The 17,388-nt window shown below is 48.3% G+C and overlaps 1 protein-coding gene across 2 annotated transcripts; it reads right to left on the bottom strand.

Moving 5' to 3' along the window:
• Positions 1-239: 239 nt before the first annotated feature.
• Positions 240-6,055, bottom strand: Gjb3 (gap junction protein beta 3). 2 transcript variants are annotated; one of them, XM_031376905.1, is made up of 3 exons: positions 5,699-6,055; positions 4,573-4,687; positions 240-1,820 (listed from the first exon to the last, which is right to left on the bottom strand). In XM_031376905.1, the coding sequence occupies exon 3, from the start codon at positions 1,782-1,784 to the stop codon at positions 972-974; it is 813 nt and encodes a 270-aa protein (XP_031232765.1). In that variant the 5' UTR covers positions 1,785-1,820; positions 4,573-4,687; positions 5,699-6,055; the 3' UTR covers positions 240-971. The 2 variants fall into 2 exon arrangements, with proteins under 2 accessions (XP_031232765.1, XP_031232764.1); XM_031376904.1 differs by lacking the exon at positions 4,573-4,687 and having other exon boundaries at positions 5,699-6,054.
• Between the last annotated feature and the right edge of the window lie 11,333 nt (positions 6,056-17,388).

Here is a 17,388-nt window from a genome sequence, read left to right on the forward strand (position 1 = left end):
TGTATATCCTCGCCCCCCTCCCTCTGTCTCGCTCCCCCCCATTATCCCCCCCTTCCCTTACCACCAGCCGCCATCAGCATCTTCTCCACCCTTTCCCAACGCTGGCTTCAGCCTAGGATATACTCACTACCCTAGCTTCACCCCCAAGCTTCAGGACTCTTTTCTTTTCCCCAGTGTTGTTGCCTCCTTTGACTTCAGGGAGCTGTGAAAGTTTGAGGAGAATGGAGGAAAGAACCGAATTGTATAAAACACAACTTTATTGCTTTTAAGGAAACGGACTTGGATATGTCAAGGATATATGCCGGGGATATGACAGGATATGCATGCCGCCAAGGTCCTGGCCACAGGGTGCAGCGGGCTCAGCACCCTGATGGGAGGGAGAAGAGTACTGCTGCCTGAAGGTGCAGGTTGGCGAAGGCGGACCCGGAGGGACCCGTGGGTGTGTCTCAAGCAGCAGTTGATGTGACAAGACCTGCTACTACTTCCCACACTCGCGCTTTGCCCTCTAGAAGAGTCCACATAGGAACCTGTGCAGCTTCTCACGCTGGAGTAGTAAAGTCTCCCTCTGGCTGGCTGGCCCCAGTTCAGAGCCAGCACCTCTCCACTGAGACTTCAGTTCTTTTTGCTGTTGCTAAGTCTGTTGGAGAGCCCCCATCTCCTTTCTTTCTTCCATTGTCCTTTTCTGAGAGGGTGCCTGGCCGGGCAGTCCCCTGGGGTAGGTAGAAGACCTGTTTACCAGCCCTGAGCTAAGTAGACCCTTGCATGCATGCAGTTAATTTGCTAATCTAAATGTCTCTCTGAAGCTGGGTCTGTTGTTACCTATACCAGGTAGCACAGAGCCCAGCACCCACAAATATCGGCTTCAAACAGAATTGGCTAGCTTAGTGAATTCAAAGTGGGGGGCACTCAGCACCCCCAGGACCCCTCCACCTGCAGCATCTCCCAGCTTCACCCCTTCTCCAGCGTGTGGTTTAAATGGGGGTCAGGCTAGGTGCTGAAGCCTGCAGCTTTTCATCCGCTGGGTCCGCTTCCGGATCGCCACTCTCCAGCAGCTTGTGGTGACAGCGACAGGTGGAGGCCCGGCTGGAGGACTTCGGGGAGCTGATGCTCTTTGTAGACTTGCCCTTGCTCAGGCCTCGCATAATCCTGTGGAAGATGAGGTAGCAGATCTCACAGATGGTGAGAATAATGCAGACGGCAGAAGCGCCTACCATGAAGTAGGTAAAGACCTTCTTCTCCGTGGGCCGAGCTATGTAGCAATCCACGGTGTTGGGGCAGGGTACCACGCTGGCACATTGTACCAGACGCGGCATGGTGAAGCCATGCCAGAGCGTGTGTAGAACATACAGGAAGACTAGCTCGATGATGAGCTTGAAGATGAGGCTAAACAGGTAGGTCCACCACAGGCCGCCATGCTTCTTGCCCGGGTGGCTGTACAGTTTGGCACACTGCTCCCCGTGCTTCTGGCGATGCTTCCGTTCCCGTTCCTCGCGGTAGGCTACGTGCAGGATGACCAGCATAGACGGACACGTGACGAAGATGAGCTGCAGGGCCCAGAGTCGGATGTTGGAGATGGGGAAGAAGTTGTCATAGCACACGTTGGTACAGCCGGGTTGCCTGGTGTTACAGTCAAAGTCTTTTTGCTCATCGCCCCACACACGCTCGGCAGCCACCACATACACCAGCACCCGGAAGACGAACACCACTGACAGCCAGATGCGCCCGAATGCCGTGGAGTACTGGTTCACGCCGCTCAATAGATCTTGGAGCTTCTTCCAGTCCATGGTGCCTGCTCAGGGTTCCGGGGGGGCTGTGCCCACCTGAAGGAACGACGGAAAAAAAAAAACCCATTATGTTAGTGATTCACGTGCTAACTATTTATTAGATTAAAATATTTGCTGTTTCTGGATATATGTCGTTGTTCATGTATGTGCACATGTCAAGAGTCCAGAAGAAGGTGTGGGATTCTCTGTACCTGGACTTAACAGTCCTTTTATAGAGCTCGTAACTGCTCAGCCATCTCTTCAGTCCTGTTTTATTTATTTATTTATTTATTTATTTAAGAATAAACAAAATGGGCTGGAGAGATGGCTCAGTGGTGAAGAGCACTGACTGTTCTTCCAGAGGTCCTGAGTTCAACTCCCAGCAACCATATGGTGGCTCACAACCATCTGTAATGTATATAATTCCCTCTTCTGGTGTGTCTCTGCACTCGGGAGGAAGAGGCAAGTGGATTACTGTGCGTTCGAAGCTAGCCTAGTCTATCTACATGGCAAGTTTCAGGGCAGCCAGAACTATATCATAAGAACCTGTCTTTAAAAAAAAATAGTAAAGAAAAAAAAAAGGAAAAGAAGAAAATAAAAACAAAACAAATTTTACTATGTAGCCCAGGCTCGCCATCTTCCTAGCTCTACACCCCTTTTTAAAAATACCTAACAAGTTTCACGATGTAGCCCAGGCTGGTCTTGAACTAGTGGTGCTGCCTCTGCCTCCTGAGAGCTGGGGTTAAAGGGTTAAAGGTGTACACCACCACACCCAGCCCTCACTGAGCCCTTCCTTTGGGTGGATTGGGTCAGTCGTCATCACAAGGTTCCTAAGAATTGAGGACTTTTATTCTTCCCACGTGCAGATGGACAGATGGATGGACAGACGCTGAGACTCATGGAGAAACACATGACTCACCCAAAGTCACCGAGCCAGAGTGCAGTGGCAGACAATGACCCTTTACTGTGAGCCAGGTACTCAATATTCAGATTCTCATTTAACACTTCGCAAGAGTACCCTGAAGTGGTTCCTGCTCTCCTCCCAATTTATGGATGGAGAATCTGATAATAAAATGACAGTGATGAGCCGGGCGGTGGTGGCGTACGCCTTTAATCCCAGCACTTGGGAGGCAGAGGCAGAGGCAGGTGGATTTCTGAGTTTGAGGCCAGCCTGGTTTACAAAGTGAGTTCCAGGACAGCCAGGGCTATACAGAGAAACCCTGTCTTGAAAAACAAAACAAAACAAAACAAAAAAAATGACAGTGACGGGCAAGGCACAGAGAGCACACGATAAGTGATAAATGTTGGTGACTCATTACTGCAGGGTGCAGGAGGCCAGGAACTCACTGCTGAAGAGATTGGACTTAGACCCATGCTTTCCTCTATCTCCTCCCATCCCTTCCCGAGGCCCACCCTGACCACTGGGGTTTCTCCCCTCTTTCCTTTTCAGACAGCATCTCAGACTAGCTTTGAACTATGTAGCCCAGGAGAACCCCGAAATTCTGATCCTCCACCCTTTTCTTCCAGACTACTGGTTTTGCAGGAGTGTAACATCATGTCCGGTTTTATGCCATATTGAGGCCGGAACCCCAGGCTCTGGGCATGGGAGGCAAGTACTAAGTTACATCCTGAGCCACAAGCCACAGTTTTTGAAAATTATTTCCTCATTGATGTTGCAACAGCATCCTGTGAACTTGGGGCTATGAGCCTGAGGAGACTAAGACTGGGAAAGGATAAAAGACCTGTTAACCTTTTTTTTATTTTATTTTTAATTTTATGTACATGAGTTTTGTCTGCATTCATTCCTATGCTCCACATGTGTGTCTAGAGGAGGCAGGAGTTGGGCATCAGATCTCCTGGAACTACAGTAGTAGTTGTGAGCTGCCATGTGGGTGCTGGGAATCAAACATAGGTGCTTCGGAAGAGCAGCCAGGGCTCTTCAATGTTTAGTCTCCCCAGCTCTAAAACCTGCTAATGTTGCCGTCAGTGGCAGTAAAGATAGAGAGGTTTGCGTCAGGAGGGAGATGCAGCGTGGGTTTAGGTCAGTTTCCTGGGAGAGCCCAAAGTTCAGATGGTAGGTAGAGACAGCAGGGCTTGGGGGAGTCTAGCCAGCCCGAGCAGTGCTGTTAGCTGTGGCTTTGTAGGGCTGATGGGTTAGACTTCACCTTCCTCCCATTCTGGGTGACTCAGAGGGTGTAGACAGGTGGGTCAGCTGAGAGTACCTGGGAATGGCATGCTAATAGGGGTGTGAGAGTATGTAGCTCTCCCCCCAGCCTGTGTGGACCAGGGTGTGCTTCCAAGTCTGTTTGGATGACTGCTGGACCACTTCAGACCAAGTGCTATCCTTGTCCGTATTCCTGCCTTGGCCCCTCATTGGCCTTTGAGATATTCTCTGCCTCCTGTAGCTCATTAAATCATGGTTACATTCCTCCCTTTCTTAAAATTTGTTACCAGTTCTTAACCCGAGTCACATAGTCCCGGCACTCCCCCACCCCCACAACACACACACACACACACACACATGCGCACGCGCGCGTGCTCTTCTTACCTTGCTTTCTCTCAGCTCAGATCTCGCCTTGATTCCTTCTGCCTGGAATGCTCTTCCTCTAGACCCTACTCTTTAAGGAGGCAGCTCTGTTCCAATATCCCCTTAGGGTTTGCTCTCAAATTACTTCATGACTGAACCTGCTCTGGTCAGTCTGTTCCTGTTTCCCTTGGTTTTAGTAGCCCTCAATCTCAATTTGCTAAGCCTTGGTCATTTGTTTGTTTGTTTGTTCTCATTTATTATCTGTCTGTCCAATTAACATACCTACTTGATTGGCTGGCTGCTTCAAGTTTGGTATCACTCAGCGCTCAGCGTACAGTAGGCACTCAGTTCAGGCACGTGTGAGAGTTGAGTTCTCCTCAGAGAGTCGGTGGGAGGCCTGGGAAGAATGGGCCACCCTAGCCTGGAGTTAAGTGGCAGTACTGCTGCCCTGCACAGGGTCAGTCTTTTGAGAATCTCAGTTCTCGACTAGATGGGGGTATCTGGGGAGCCCTGGTGCATGAAGACACTCATGAGTTTGGTCCTTGCACTTTTTAATCTTCCAGGGAGGGCCAAAGATTAGCACCTGGATTCTGACCCTCAGGAACTGCCAGGACTGCCGCGCACTAGCTGGGAGACATCCAAGAGAATTCTGTAATGTCACTAACCCTGTTCCTTATCTCTTATCTTGGATTACTTCGAGAATCTTCGACTGTTCCCTCCCCAGCCTGTTCTTCCCAGGAGTGCTCAAGGAGAGTGAAGGGGAAGAGAGGGCTTCCTTCCACCTGGTACCCCGTAAGGATGCCCCATCTGGGGCTACCCATTTTTTGGTGCAGGCTGCCTAGTCCCTTCTAAGACACACCCTGAGACAGACTCAACTGAAAAGAATTTCTCGCCTAGCCGCCAAGCCTGTGCTGGGGACTGGCAGAGCCGGTTCTGAATCCCCTGTTGCCCCCCAACTCCAGCTACCAGAATAATTATTACTATTTTTTAATCCAGTTTTTATCCAGCTGCGGGACCCAACCGCTCCATCTCTTTCTACCACGCAGCACTGTGGCTGGCCCTGAAGGTATAGCTCTCCTTTTGGGTCCCGGGGCCTCTAGTTTCCTTCCATTCCAGACAGCTTTGTGAACCTGTGACAGCGCGTGTGAGTGTCCCCTTCTGTGAACCTTCCAGTCGCCCGTACCGCCACCTGCTCCAGAATGCTGGTGTGTGTATATGAGTGTGTGGAGTGGAGGTGGGAGTGGGGGCGGGGAGCAGAGAGTTGGGTTAGGGTGCCTCTCCACTGCGCTTCTGCAGCATTAGATCTCCATGCTGGGCGCGTGGGCAAACTTCAGTCCAGCCCGCCAGGGGATCGCCATAGAGAGGGTCTCTCAGCTGCCCTGGATTGTCGCCCCTTCCCGGTACTTACAGTCAGCGGCGCCGCCACCGTGGGGGCCTGGCTCCACGTGCCCAAGACTCACAGCAGAGGAGGAACGAGGCCGGAGCCAAACCGAGCTCTGTGGTCTCGGTGAGGCTCCTGGCCAGCACAGCCAGAGGCAGCGTGGAGGAGGGGCGGCCGGGGAGGAGCCCGGAGCCGCCTCGGGGTTGTAAGTTCTAAACCAGCAGCAGCTGCGCTGACCAGGAAGCAGCAGGCTCCTTTGCGGAGCCTCCGCTTGCTCGCCTGGGGAATGGGGGCATTGGTGGCCACTGGCAGGGCTGTTGCAAGGACTGCAATGACATTAGGGTGTGAAACACCTTGCAAACTGTTAAGTGCTGTGTTAGTAGGGATGGCAATAAATGACACGCCTACACTGGTTACCACGGATACCTGCCCTGCCCATTTGGATCCCAGCCTGTTGCAGTTTCAACCCTGTTTTGGGACACTCCTGGGGCCCCCTCCCGCCCTGTTTGCGTCCTTGATGGCATTCTCCAGGGAGGCAGTGTATCTTTGTGACAGTCCTTTGGGGCTCGCACTCTGTGCTGGCCGCCGGAAGGGACACAACCCGGAAAAGAAATCTCAGGGACAAGGGTGGTGCTTGGAGAGATTTTAGATGACCCAGTCTGTCCAAAGGTGTGTGAAGCAGGGTAGGAGGCAGAGCTTGTGAAGGCAGAGCCCCCTGGGTTTGAGGGTCTCCTAGGCTGGTCTCTGGAGACCAAGATATTTAGTCTTGTTTGTGTGCCAGGACTGGGATCCTAAATGCCCTGTCACCCCAGGAACGGAAATCCAGGATTTCCCTGGGATCCCCAGATCTTAGTCACAACCTTGCCCGAGGCTTCACTGTCTAGACAGAGATGACTGAAGCTCGACCCTGGTAACAGTTCATCCCACTTGCTGGGACTATATCCATTGATGCGGGTTTCTGATCTACAAAAGGCAGCCTACACTGGAAGGCTCTGTTATGGGTCTCCTCCCACAACACAGAAGGTTCACGTGAGCTGAGCTCGTGGGACAAGGCTGCTTCTCTTATGAGCTGCATATCCTTCATACAGCATGCAAATGAAACGTGGATCCTTTCTACATTGAAAGGAGAAAATGGAGAAGCTCTGTAATAGGCTCAGAGACGCATAGAAGTAACAGAGCCAACTCCAAGGACCTCAGAGACGTTGGCGTTGGATAAGGCAAAGCCCTATGGTAGAGGCTACTTTGTGCTTTGCTATGGGCTTAGTGCTTATCAGCACCGTGGCTGGGCAGTACCGGGCTTTTTTTCTGGATTACTCTGCTAATGTACCTGGGTGATGGAGGTGGGAGACCCTGACCCTGCCACCTGCTGCTTATCCTCAATTATTCCCCTAGACTTTAGAGCAAAATGCCTGATCCCATTTCATTACCTATGCTTCAACATACCAGAAGATTTCCGTCCCTGCTGTGTCACAAGAAAAGCCCTGTCAACTCTGATCTCCAGGATGCTAAATCCCACAGGAATAAATCCTTGACCTCCTGCAGCAGCTGTCCCAGAGTCACGCCTTTCTTCTTGGAGCACCTTCCACCCCCAGCTTCCTTGACACCCACCCCATTTCCTGGTCCCTGGGATACCTTTCATCAGGCCTGTACTGTGGGTGCTCTGGTCCAGGCCCAGCATCTCCTCTCCCAGGTGAGCTCACCCAGTCCTAGGGCCCTACCACCCATTCACGGACATGCTCCCATGTTCACGGCTGGCACTAACAAACACCAGATTGTGCAACCACGACTGCCCACATGTCCACCATGCTAATAGGTTCTGGTTTTCCTTCCAGAATAACCTGTACATGTTCAAGTATGAGGAGACTTCCGATAACCCATGGAGGGTGCTGTGTGTGCTGCTGTGTGCTTTGTTCCTTCTGGTAGACTTTGCCGTTTTAAAGAGATGAATTGTGTTTACACTGTATGTTCTAAGTCCATCTCACATTTGACGGGAACTAAGGCTGCTTCCAGTTCTTCCTTTGAGGGCTAGGCAGATGTGGTTAGCTGACAGAGCACTTACCAGTCCCCTTCCCTTTCTCTCTCCTACTCTCCCCTCCCTCCTTTTTTTCTTTCCCTTCTCACCTATCCTTTCTCCCTCCTTCTACTGCAACAAATTTCCTTAAATAAATACTATTTGACCTAACTTATTTCTCTGTTTCTGTCCCTCTAACCTCTGTCTCTTTCTTTCTCTGCCTCTCTCTCCTTCTCCCTCTCTCTCCCTCTCTCTCTCTCTCTCTCTCTCTCTCTCTCTCTCTCTGTGTGTGTATGTGTGTGTGTGTGTGTGTGTGTGTGTGTGTGTGTATACACATTTGGGAAAGTTCATGCCCTGCGTGAATCAAGGTCAGAGGACAATCTTGAGTGGCAGGCCTCTTGATCACTGCTCTGTGTACCAGGTTGCCCGGTCTGTGAGCTTTCAGGGAGTCTCCTGCCTCCCCACCCCCAGGCCCCAGCAGGAGTGCTGGGATTACAGATGTGTGCTAGCATGTCTGATTTTGTGTGGGTCTGGAGGACCTGAACTTGGATCCTCATGCTTGCTCTGTAAGTTCCTTCCATACTGAGCATGTCCTCAGCCCTAACTCATTTAAAATGGTGTCTAGAGGAGCTGGTGGATTAAGGTGATGGGCTGGTTACTGTTTTGATAGGTATGGCCAAGATCCCTCCAGGGATGTATTAGTTGGCATTACCACAACACTTCAGCCTGTGCTTTTCCCAGTCCTTGCCATCAGAGAGCATTATCCAATGTTATGGTTGTTGCTACATTGTATCAAATGTTATGATTGTGGCTACATTCTATTTCTATTTTGTATTTCTCTTAAGAGATTCTAGTCTTTGAATGTGTTGAGCCACTTTGTTGTTTGTTTTTTTTTCCCCTGCAAACTTTTCTTTGCCTTTGTCCATTTCTTACAGGGTAACTGCCTTTTTTTACAACTTTATTTCTTGGAGAGTCTTTACATATTAAGAAAATAATCATGGTGTCTGTGATACAAATAAAATTTCCCCTTCTGTTTGGAAATTGTGTTTTGACTTTGTGTATGCATTTTTAATTAAAAACAATGTGATAAATTTTGATCATGTTTTCTCCCCTCCTTCAGCTCTTCCCAGGTTCTCCCCACTTCGCTACCCACTCAACTTTAAGTTCTTTCCTTTTCTCTCTTTCAAAAAACCACAAAACTCCCAACAAAAAACTCCCATAGAAACAGAAAAATGAATGAAAATCAAAACAAATAAGCAAAAGACCAATAAAACAAAAAATTCCCAAACAAACAAAATGAAACAAAATGTACACACTCATACACACACACACACACACACACACACACACACACACACACATGCACAGGCACGCATGCACACACACATACATACATTGAATTTGTTTTTTGTTGGCAAACTACTCCTGGGCAAGGGTCCTACCCTTTAGAGAAGTTTAGCCAGTGGCTATCAATTGCATATGTAGTTTTTTGCCATGCAGAATTAAACATTTTTATATAGTCAGATGTATTAATCTTAGTTTTGTGGTTTCTGGGTTTGGTCATGATTAGAAATGCTTTTGCTTCTTTGAGAACCGACATAAAGGTTTCTGCCATGGTTTCCTCGAGTCAGTGAGCTAATGATATAAAATCAGATCATGTGGCTCCCTCCTAAAGCCTTACAGTAATTGTTACAGTAAAGTTACAGTAGCTTTAGACTAACATCCACTCTCCTGAGGTTGTCGCCAAGGCGACAAATAAGCTGTCTCCATCCCACACCATCTCTTTGATCACGCCTCTTCAGTCAGTCACACTGTCTGAAGGGACCCTGTGATACAGAGATCCCTCAACCAAGCTGTGTTCACACCCACCTTCTGGCTTTCTCACTTGCTGCTCATGGCTCAACATGGGACACTCTCTTCCTTTTTATTTGAGAGTCCCCTTTCTCTAGAGGGTCCTCGCTCACCCCCTTCCTAAGTGGTCACTCTTTATAAACTGCTCTGAGGTTATCCTTAGAAGCAGAAAGCTCCCGGACCATATCTCTGCCAAACCCTGACACTTGGTCACTTCATGTAAATGACATGCTTGGGACACAGGGATTATATGTGTACAGCGTGTGTGCGCACAACACTGGGTAGCTGTGTCTTGGGTATAGTGTGGGCTGTTTACGAAGTTAGGTTTTTGTTTCTTTTGTTTTGTTTGAGACAGCGTCTCATACACCCCATAGTCCAGACTGGATACTAACTCATGGCAATCCTCCTGCCTCAGCCTCTAGTGATGGAAGTGCCACCATGCCTAGCTGTGTATGTGAGTTTTGCTTCCTGTAAAGGTGTGGGATCATGGAGGCAGTGGTGTGGTCTGGGGCTTGTGTGCTTGTGGGGCTGCGTGAGGTGGGGGTGCAGGATCCAGTCTGTGGTGGGGCCTCGGTTGTTCTTCTCTGGTGGCCACCTGTTTTTGACACATAGGTTCTGTCATTCTGACCCCACTATGACTACCTCTTCCTCCTGACACCTGACAATGCCCCTTATCTACTTCTCCCTAACTGGCATTTACCTTGTCTCAGGTAAGCTGGGAGAGTTCACTGTTCCCAAGGAGAAACTCTGAGGGCCTTAAGGCCTGGCTGCCTCACCCTACATTTTCTGTTCCTTGAGTTTGGGTACTGTGTGGGAGGCCATTTAGGCCATCCTCCTGCCTCAGGGCAAGGCTGGGTTGTGCCAGGGCTTGGCCGCCACCTTCTGCCACCTCCATACCCCTCAGGCCCTCCACCTGGCATCTGGGGGTGGCAGGCCCAAAGCCACTGCTCTGATTCTGGCCCAGGCCCTTCCTGGCCTCACTCCCAATCTACTCCCTCTGTCTAGAGCCATGCCCAAGCCTCAAGCAGAGGCTTCTCTGTAAGGGCCAGGCTAGGTAGGGCTCCTCTGGTGTTGGTAACTGCTCAGAGAGTTTCTTCTCCCTTGAATAGAGGGATGGGGCTGGGAGAAGGCCTTGGGAAGCAGGTTCCCTGGGGATGGGGCTTTCCAGCTGTGTTTGAGTAGCTTGGGGTTGTGGCCAGGCAAGAGGCAACGCCCCTGGACCCAGCTGGGCTCTCAATTGTTTCTAAGACAGTCAGAGTTACTCAGACCTCTGTATACATTCCTTTACTTTCCAGTAGAGTGAAGGCTTGTCTCCCTTGATTTGCAGTCAGGGTTCAGTCACTCTGTGTGTGTAAACATTCTTGCCTACCCTTCCAGGATCTGATTCCACCTCCTCCTAGCAAGTTTTTTTTTCCTCTTTTCTTTTCTTTTCTTTTCTTTTCTTTTCTTATTTTTCTCTTCTTTTCTTTTTTCTTTTTTTTTTTTAAAAGAAAAGGTCTCACCATGGAGCCCTGACTGATCTGCAATTTACCATGTAGTCCAGGCTAGCCTCATACTCACGGAGATCTATCTGCCTCTGCTTCCTGTGCATTGGATTAAAGGCGTGCACCACTGTACCAGGCCCCAGCCTTTGCCTCCTTTTGCTTGTTTGTTTTGAGACAGAATTTCCTCCATGTAGCCCAGGTTGGCCTTAAACTTGCAACTGTCCTTTCTCTGCTTCTTAAACATTGAGATTACAGATGTGTGCTGCCATATCCTACAGCCTTTGATACTTTATTGGGTATTTTCCATTAGAACATAGTATTTCTACAACTAAACACACACACATATTTGTGTGTGTGTGCACTTGTGTGTGTGCCCATGAGTGCGGATATCCATGGAGACCAGAGGAGGGCGTTGGTTGGATCCCCTGGAGATAGAGTTATGGGTGGCTCTGAGATGTCTGATATAGGTGCTGGGAAACCAGAAGGTGAAGGGCTTGCTCTGCAAGCATGGGGACCTGAGTATCATCTCCAGAACTCATATAAGAAATCCGGGTGTGGGGCCTGTAAAATGGTTCAGCAGTAAAAGCACTTGACACATCAGCCTTTGGAAACTATGTCAAAACACGGTGGTGTAACTCTAACACTTGGCAACACAGGGCAAGATGGGAGATAAAGACAGCAGAATCACCCAGAATCACGAGGCCATCTTGCCTGGAGTAGACTGTGACCAAGTAGACTGTAGCAGGACCAAGACAGGTCCTGCCTCAGCACGGTGGAGGGAGAACTGACTCCTGAAAGCTGTCCTCTGATCTCTACATGTGCACCATGACACACAGGTGGCTGCACGCACATGCGCGCGCACATGTATATATTCACACACACACATACCCCACATGCCACACACCGTATGCAGATAACGATGATGATAATGATGATGATGATGATGATGATGATGGAGATGATGATGGAGATGACAATGACAACCATAACATGAAGACCAGATATGGTAGCCCGCACTTGTACTCTCAACCCTGTGGAGACAGAGCGAGCCTAGTCAAATTAGTGAATTTCAGGACAGTGAGAGACCCTATCTCAAAACCTAAGGTGGTTAGAGTCCTGAGGAATGACACCCAAGGTTGAGCTCTGGCCTCCACATATGTGTGTGCACACATGTGTGCACTCATCTACATTCACACGTACTCGGACAAAACCTGAAGATCCAGGTAGGTATGGTGACTGGGGTCTGTTTTCCCAGCTTCTAAGAGGTACACCAAGCAGGAGGATTTAGATTCTAAGCCCAGCCTGGGCTATATACAAGACTTCATGTTAAGGTAAGAATAAAAAACATTAAACATGGGTTGACAACTCCTGAATTCTTTCTCCAGCCCAGACTATTCCCTAAACGTTGTACCCATGTACACAGTTGTAGCTAGCTATTTCTGATGGCTGCTTAGAAGTCTCAAACTCGGGCTGGCGAGATGACTCAGCAGGTAAGAGCACTGACAGCTCTTCCAAAGGTCTTGAGTTCGGATCCCAGCAACCACATGGTGGCTCACAACCACCATGAGATCTGACGCCTTCTTCTGGTGCGTCTGAAGACAGCTACAGTGTATTACGCTGGAGAGAGCGGGGGCCAGAGCAAGTGGGGCTGGAGCGAGCAGCCATCTGTACGGCTACAGATGTATTTATTTATTTATTTTACATACACATTAAATAAATAAATAAATCTTTAAAAAAAGAAGAAGAAGAAGTCTCAAACTCACTCTGTCCCATGTTCAGCTCTTTACATTTTTTTAACCCCTCGAGACCGGGTCTCACTATGTAGCTCTGGAGACTGGGTCTCACTATGTAGCTCTTGCTGTTCAGGAACTCTTTACATAGACCAGACTGGCCTCAGATCCACAGAGATGCACATGTGTCTACCTTCTAAGTACTGGGAATAAAGGTGTGCATCACTGTATCTAGCTCTGCCCTTTATTTAAGGTTGCCAGACTTAGAGGCAAAGCAGAAACAAAAAGCAAAAGCAGACAAAACCCAAGACACCTAATTAAATATGAATACATGATGTATTAAAAAACTGTGTAGTGTTGGAGGCTGGGGAGATGGGGAGTGGGTAAGGGGACGTACTGTTCAATCGTGAAGACCTGAGTTTGGACCTCAGGACCCATGTAAAAGGACAAGCGTGGTACAGTGGTGTTGAATGAGGCATCAGGATGTTCTGATGTAGCCTTGAAAAGACCCCTATGTATACTGATGCAAACACATAGTAGGCACTTCATCGCAATCCTACACATATTCCCAGCTAACCTTAATCCTCAGCCACCCCTATCAGGTATGGGATTTGGCTTGAAACTGGCTGTTTCAACACAGCCACATCGTCCTTTGCTGCCGCTGGGTTTGAGTTCCCTGGAGGACACCTGGGTGGGCATATTCAGGGCCAGCTGCAGGGGTGGGCCAGGCCTCTGGGTGGGAAAACAGAGAGTGGGAATCCTCTTGCATAGCTGGTAGAAATATAAAATATAAATATAAATATAAAATGGTACAGTGTGCTCATGATACACAAACAGTTGAACGCTGTAACCCAAATGTCTACCAGTGGACATTTTTTTTAAAAAACTGGATCTAGGAGCCGGAGAGATGGCTCAACGGTTAAGAGCACTGCCTGCTCTTCCAGAGGTGCTGAGTTCAAATCCCAGCAACCACATGGTGGCTCACAACCATCTGTAACGGGATCCGATGCCCTCTTCTGGTGTGTCTGAAGACAGCTACAAGTGTACTCTTACACATGTTATTGAGTAAATAAATCTTAAAAAAAAAAAAAATCAAAGCCCAACTGGATCTCACTGTGTAACCCAGGCTGATCTGGGGCAGAGGGTAACTGTCTTGCCTCAGTCTCCTGAGTGCTGGGATTACAAAGTTGAGCTACCACTGCTGCTCTACAATGTAGTTTTATTTTAACAATGGGAAGGGAGTGGGATTCTGAGTCAGGCGACCGTGTGGATGAATCTTGAAGGCATTGCTTAAATCCAATGGGCCCGTCAAACTGCACATGCATTTACGGTCATACTCTTGTGAAATGTCAAGTCTAGGCAAACATGTAGACAGAGAAACTGGACTAAAGGTGACTAGCGGATGGGCTGAGGGTGAGTGGGTCTTAGTGCTTAACGGGTACAGAGTTTCTGCTAGGCATGGCAAAATTTTTCTAAGGTAAAATTTCACAGCATGGGTAGGGTAATTAATGGAATGGTATGATGTGCCTAACATAGTCAAAGGGTAATTTTTATATTATTCATGGACTTTTTTAATGTTTTTTTTCTTCTTCTTTAAAGATTTATTTATTTATTTTATGTATGTGAGTATATTGTCGCTGTCTTTGGACCCACCAGAAGAAGGCATCAGATCCCCATTTCAGATGGTTGTGAGCCACCATATGGTTGCTGGAAATTGAACTCAGGACCTCTGGAAGAGCAGCCAGTGCTCTTAACCACTGAGCCATCTCTCCAGCCCCCATGTATGTTCTAACATAATGAAAAGTTCAAAAAAAATAGAGAAAGAAGATGGAAACGTGAATCTGAGAGTCAAATGTCTTGACAGATGCCTAGGAGTTCACACTGACATGAGAGGACAGTGCTCCCCATGGACCACAAACAGAACGCCAGGCCCTTCGCTGTTTGTAGGGAGCCTGTGGAGATGCAGAGCAAGTGGTAGGGAGAAGGCTGGGTGATTGGGGATATTGAAAGAAGCCTGGGTACTGACTGGTCAGGACTGGTGTGTGGTATGTGGTGTGTGTCTGTGCGCACATGTGTGGTATATGTGTGTGTATGTGTGCATGTGTGTATGGTATGTATGTGTGTGGTGTGTGTGTGTAGTATGTGTGTATATGGTGTGTGTGTGTGTGTGGTATGCACATGTGTGGTGTATGTGTGTGTGGTATGTATGTATGTGGTATATGTGTGTGTGGTATGTGTGTGTGTGGCATGTGTGTACATGTGTGGTATGTGTGTATGTGGTGTGTGTGTGTGTGGTATGTGTGTACATGCGTGGTATGTGTGTATGTGGTATGTGTGTGTGGTATGTGTGTTTATGTGTTTATGTGTGTGTGTGGGGAATGTGTGTCTGTGTGTGTCTGTGTGGTCTCTTGTGTGCATTGTGAGGCCAGATGAGGATGGATGTAAGGTGTTCTGTTGTTCTCTGCCTTGGTCCCCAGGTCTCTTTTCCACCTGGAGTTAGGATGGCAGCCAGTGAACCTCAGGGGTTTGTCACAGCCCTGGGGTTACAGGTGCATGCATGACAATGTCTATTTTTTTTTTTTTACTAATAAAAGATTCTATTTTATTTTAATTACATGTGTATTTGTGTGTGTGGTTGAACAACTGAGTGTAGGGTGTGGAGATCAGAGGAAGTGGATTCTCTGGTAGCTGGAGTAAGAGGTGGTTCTGGGAGGTATATCATGGGTGCTGGGAACTGAACTCAGGTCCTCTGGAAGAGCAGCATGTGGTCTTAGCCACTGAGCCATCTCTTCAGCCCCATGCCTGTTTTTTAAAATATTGTTTTTAATTAATAAATTTTGTTCTCTAACTTCATATATCCTCATACACATAAACATTGACACATGTTTATAATATATTCATTAAATATATATAATATATTTACTCTCACCCCCATATCCACTCTTACCTCCCTCTTGACCCTACCAGCCCTCTTCTCCCCTACAAATCTCTTTTCCATACCCATCACTTTCCATTTCATTTTATGTCTTCCAGAGTTTGACTAGGACCATCTGTGTGCCCTTGGGTTTGGAACCCGGAGGGCCCCAGCAATGGTTGCACACTGGATACCATGTCTCCACCTCTCCTATACAGACCAGTCGATCATATAGATCAATAGACCAATGACCGTAAGTGTGGTGCTCTGCCGCTCCTTGCCAGCAGCTGACTGTCGGGTGGAGCTGACTCCAGTAGGCCTGGTGCAGCTAGGTCTGATGCTCAGGAGTTCATCACTATTGTCATGACGATAGAGCTTGCTTAGTGGGTGGCATCTTACAGCCTTTCTTCCTGTCTTCTGGCTCTTACATTCTCTCTGGACCTTCTTCTGAAGAATTCCACGAGCCCTGAGGGGATGGTTTGAATGTCTGGTTCAGGGCTGAGCCCCCAATGGCTCTTTATTCTCCAAGTCTTGTGCATTCATCTGCAGAGAGAGGCTTCTCTGATTAAAGCTGAGACCAGCCCTTGTCTGTAGGCATAAACATAGATATTTAGAAGGAGGTGGGATGCCGTGGCAATTTAGGCTAAGCAGAAGTTATTTCGGAGAGCCCCGAACCTCTTTAGCCATGGACCTTTAACGAGGCATTGGATTCTTTTTGTGGAGTGGGTCTCATATTGCATCGTGGAAGTGGCCGGCTCTCCCTGTAGCCTTCATTTGGCTGTTGCACGAGTGAGTATCTCTTGCTCTGCAGGTTGGTGTATCTTATAGACTTTCACAGCTGCATTAGACTGTTGGTACCTCTATCCCTTAGCATCCTGCAGAGCACTACTGGACACTGTGAATGCTATCCCCTACCAGGAAGCTTCCAGCCCAGTTCCAACTTGATTTCTTTGTGTCTTGCACCTAACATAGCTTCAGAAATAGGGCCTTATCCAATAAGCAATACACCATTGCTCTGGCAGGCAACCAAGAGCAATGACATGAGCCCGTATTATTTCGGAGGCTCTGGGGGAGTCTCTCTGACTAACAACTCCTATGGAAATACCCCGCATCTGTCACTGGGGGTCTTGATTGCTGATCCATTACATCATGCCTGGGTCTATGTGGGTGCTGGTGCCCAGACTCAAGTCTTCCTGTTTGTGCAGCAAGCTGTCTTACCTAGGGAGCCATCTTTCCAACCTCCCTTTTTGTTATAGGGTCTCATGTATCCCAGGTTGACCTAGAGCTCAACACGTAATTGAGAATGACCTTAACCCTCCCCCCCCCCCAATCTTCCTGCCTCCATCTCCTTCTAAGAGCTGAGATTACAGTTGTCCAAAACCACATTGGGTTTCTGTGGTTGGTGAGGCTTGAACTCCGGGCTCAGTGCATGCTGGGAAATGTGCTACCAATGGAGCTACAATTCACAGCCCTAGTAAGAACTTTAAAAGACATTTTAGTATTTATCTATTTACTTATTTGTTTATGTGTGTACTCATAAACACATGCATGTGTGTGAGCATGTGTGTGTAGGTGATGGCAGAGGGCCAGAAGGTGGTATCAGATCCCTTTGAGCTGGAGTTCAGGTGGTTGTAAGCTGTCTGATGTGTGCTCTGGGAATTGAAATTAAGTCCTCTGTGAGAGCAGCCATGGCTCTTTTTCACTGAGCCATCCTTCCAGTGCCCAAG

This window comes from Mastomys coucha, unplaced genomic scaffold (genome assembly GCF_008632895.1).
Source record: "Mastomys coucha isolate ucsf_1 unplaced genomic scaffold, UCSF_Mcou_1 pScaffold18, whole genome shotgun sequence".
In the NCBI taxonomy this organism is placed as follows: Eukaryota; Metazoa; Chordata; class Mammalia; order Rodentia; family Muridae; genus Mastomys; species Mastomys coucha.